General features: G+C 44.8%; 1 protein-coding gene across 1 annotated transcript; it reads right to left on the reverse strand.

Moving 5' to 3' along the window:
- Positions 1-886: 886 nt before the first annotated feature.
- Positions 887-3237, reverse strand: LOC138637837 (piggyBac transposable element-derived protein 4-like). The gene is made up of 2 exons (XM_069726764.1): positions 3028-3237; positions 887-2865 (listed from the first exon to the last, which is right to left on the reverse strand). Exon 2 carries the CDS (start codon positions 2850-2852, stop codon positions 1059-1061), a length of 1794 nt encoding a protein of 597 aa, XP_069582865.1. The 5' UTR covers positions 2853-2865; positions 3028-3237; the 3' UTR covers positions 887-1058.
- Positions 3238-3536: the final 299 nt, after the last annotated feature.

Here is a 3536-nt window from a genome sequence, read left to right on the forward strand (position 1 = left end):
TCTTCTGCAGCCAGGCCTATTGCCGGACATTCAGCCCTGTCCACCAGGTTTTACCCTCGGCTGTACAGAGGCACCTTCCAGCGTGGCGTCCGAGCAGCCCCCACTGCATCACCACTGAAAAAGCGGATGATGAAAGGAGGCAGACGGTTCCTCTCCACCCCTCTTCTGCAGGGATGGTGGATGGAGGCTCCCCAACCCTGCACCGTCCTATCTACCCGGGCACAGCTCCTACCTGCAGCATCTGCCACCCCCTCCATATTGGGGTAAGTGCTCCGTGAGATTTGGGTTTTCCGGCGGTCAGAGGAGGGCTCCATAGCGACTGGGTCCCCACAGAGCTTCGCGGCACTTTTCCCCTCAGTCTGCGGGTGCGCGCCGGCTGAAGCCATAAATTTAGTCCCCGGCTTCGGCCCTGTTTAGGCCGCATCGGGGAAGCCCCGCCCACCGCTTGCTCCCTTCTAGCGGCTCCGCCCCCCTATTCAGGCGCTTCTCGTTCCAGACGAGATCTCGTAGGCCATCTTCTTCCTCCTCCATTGCGGTCACTATTTCTTCTGGAGGGGGCTGCGGCCGGCGGTTTTTCAGCGCTGAAGTCAGCGCTATTTCAGGCGGGGGACTCAGAACCTGAGTAAGGTGAATCGCCCCAATATCTCCCTCCCCCCCCCCCCCCCCCCCCGGCACGCATCCCGGCAGCATTAAGGGACTAGCTTTCCCTGTTTTTTATATACTTAACCCTCCGTCAGGCGCAATATAGATTCTCGTCAGTTCAGGCGCAATGTGCCTGACAAGCACAGGTCAGAAAACCACCTATAGTAGCTACATATTTCAATTTCAGGACTATAGAAGTAGTCAGTGACCTTCATAGGAATGTATTAAAAGAGATTACACCAAATCAGATGCAAAAAAAAACATTTATTAACCATAAACTTATTAAAACTAAAAGTACCACTTTTCGGTAGTACCGCCAAATAGGCTCCAGTTATCTTTACTTAACTATTGCTTAAATATAAAATTATGGAAAAAAACTTAAAGGATATTGCACTTAGATGTTACTTAATTATTTTCTACTCATCTTCAGTGGTTTCAATTGCAGCAGAAGCAGCACAGGTACACTTAGAAAAGCAAGGCTGGCAGACGAAAGTTGCATGGGAAAGGCAGATTGATTCTTTACATATTTTGCAGTCATATTTAGAAAGCCTTCTGAAACCAGATACAAATGAGCAGGTAGTACAACTGCGTCTTTTAGAAGGTGGTAGAGTCGGTGTTTGTTCTGGAACGTCCTTGGGACGATATCTCTTCAACCGGTGTTGCAGGGCAAGGGGCATTCCAACCGTCTTTGTACTTCTTAGGCTTAGCTCTCCACTCACCAGTTCATTAGCCAATTGTTTTAGGTACATTCTTCTGCGCATTTGTTTAAGTTCATTACCGAGGTAAATTACTTGTGAGTTGATGCCACCCACATTCAGCATTGTAAAGAAGATTACCATCGGCCAGCGTTTGGTATTTCGACTTACATTGAAATTGCCACACATTTGGTCAGCAGTGTCAACGCCGCTTTTGGTCAAATTATAAAAAGTTATGATTTCTGGTTTCCTTAGCTCCCCAGACTCTGGATCAATGGTGTAATCATTATGTAATGAAGAGACCAAAATCACATTTTTCCTCTCGCGTGGGATGTAAGAAACTAAAATCTTTCCATTACTGAACCCAAACATAGTGCTATACTGTTGTTTGCCTTTTGTATATAGAAAATCTGGCGGCAACTGCCTTTTGTTTTTTCTAACAGTTCCCACATATGACAGCTTTTTCGTTTTTAAAAAATCAATCAGATCAAAGTCAGTAAACCAGTTGTCAGCAGTGATATTTCGACCAGATCCAAACATTGGCTCAGCAAATCTCTTTACCACATCACTAGGCTTGTTGCTCACATTGAAAGGACCTGGTGGCTGTCTTCCACAATAAACTTCCATGTTCATAGTGTACATCATCCTTGCATCAACCATGGCAAAAATTTTAATTCCATATTTGTTTGGCTTCGATGGTATATATTGCCGAAAACCACATCTTCCACGGAAACCTGGAAGCATCTCACCAATAGTGAGGTTTTGCCCCGGGCAATAGCTTTTTTGACAATTCATAATAAATTGTTGAAATATGTCCCGAATTGGTGCAAACCGGTCATAACCTTTTCGTTCTGTCCGGGTACTTCGATCATCGAAACGGAGGCAACGGATCAGGACTTTGAATCGTTTCAGATTCATCACAAGGCTGAATTTTTCGATGCCATCACCGTCTGTCCCCCACAGCTCCTCCAAACTTTGCCTATTTGCTCTGAAAGCACCAGCTAGGTATAACAAGCCAATAAATGCCCTGAGTTCAATTACATCAGTGTTTTTGATGTCCCTCTCTCTGGAGAATTGCTCTTTGATTGTGTCAATATACTGGTTAGTGAACCGAACAATAGTTTCCAACATGCTATCTGTAATTAGATTACTCCAACATTCCACTGCAGTTTTAGCTTTTCTAGCACTTCCAATAACTCCAGGAAGGTGTGTAATAATATTGTGGGATTCTCTGCGCTGTTTGTTCTTGGGTGCCATTTTGTTCCACTTTGTATTTTTATCTTTGCCCAAATAATAAGCTAGATCTGTGTCTGTTTCCTCTGTATCAGTGTCATCACCATCCTGCTCTGTTCCAGAATCAGTGTTACATTCTGCTACCTCATCTTCAGATGAAATGTCACTAGATTCCTCTAAATCCTCAGTTACTGCTGGTTCTTCCTCATCATCTTCTAACAAAAAAATCTTCATTTCTTCTAAATGAAGGGGTTTAGATGAATCATACTGTTTTCTGGCCATTGCAGCAGAAAATCTGAAGCAAGAGAGAAAGAGTATGTGTTAGGGCGCAATGTGCCTTAGAAGCCACCCTCCTTTTGTCTAAGAAAACAGTACTTATGTACACTAACTTAGCATTAATCCTTCATAAAACAAGCTAAATACACAATCGTGATGAATAAAAAAAGAAAATACTAACCTTTCAATTTGTGTTGAAATCAGGCGCAATGTGCCTGAGAAGCCAAAGTGTTGATATCTGCTCACTAGAAGGTCTGCTGAGTCACTGTGATATCAGGTTTCACAGAGCCTGTAGAGTCAGGAGATAACTAGGAGGGGTGGGGTTTTCTGATAAGTGGGCAAGGAGAGAGAAGTGAAACTAATTACTGTGTGCCTGTCAGATCTATTGCGCCTGACGGAGGGTTAAGGCTGCAATCTCCGGTGCTCCTGCACATTACAGAATGTATAGTACAGTGTGCAGGCTTGCAAACAGAGAGCTGTGAGTTCCCAGCAATGAAGCTCTCGTGACTCATTCCCTGGTGACTCATTCCCTGGTGACTCATTCCCTGGTGACTCATTCCCTGGTATTTAATACTCTGCCCGGTAGTCGCTGGGCCCATAGGTGCATCCCCAGCTTTCCATGCCTTTTTAATAAACCCAGGACCAGCATTCCCTGGTCTTAAGGGTCCCCTAGTTTTAAAAGGGTCACAT

This window comes from Ranitomeya imitator, chromosome 1 (assembly GCF_032444005.1).
Source record: "Ranitomeya imitator isolate aRanImi1 chromosome 1, aRanImi1.pri, whole genome shotgun sequence".
Lineage (NCBI taxonomy): Eukaryota > Metazoa > Chordata > Amphibia > Anura > Dendrobatidae > Ranitomeya > Ranitomeya imitator.

Bases quoted from the DNA above. Each gene is read 5' to 3' on its own strand.
- LOC138637837 (XM_069726764.1), bottom strand. From the start codon at position 2,852: ATGGCCAGAAAACAGTATGATTCATCTAAACCCCTTCATTTAGAAGAA.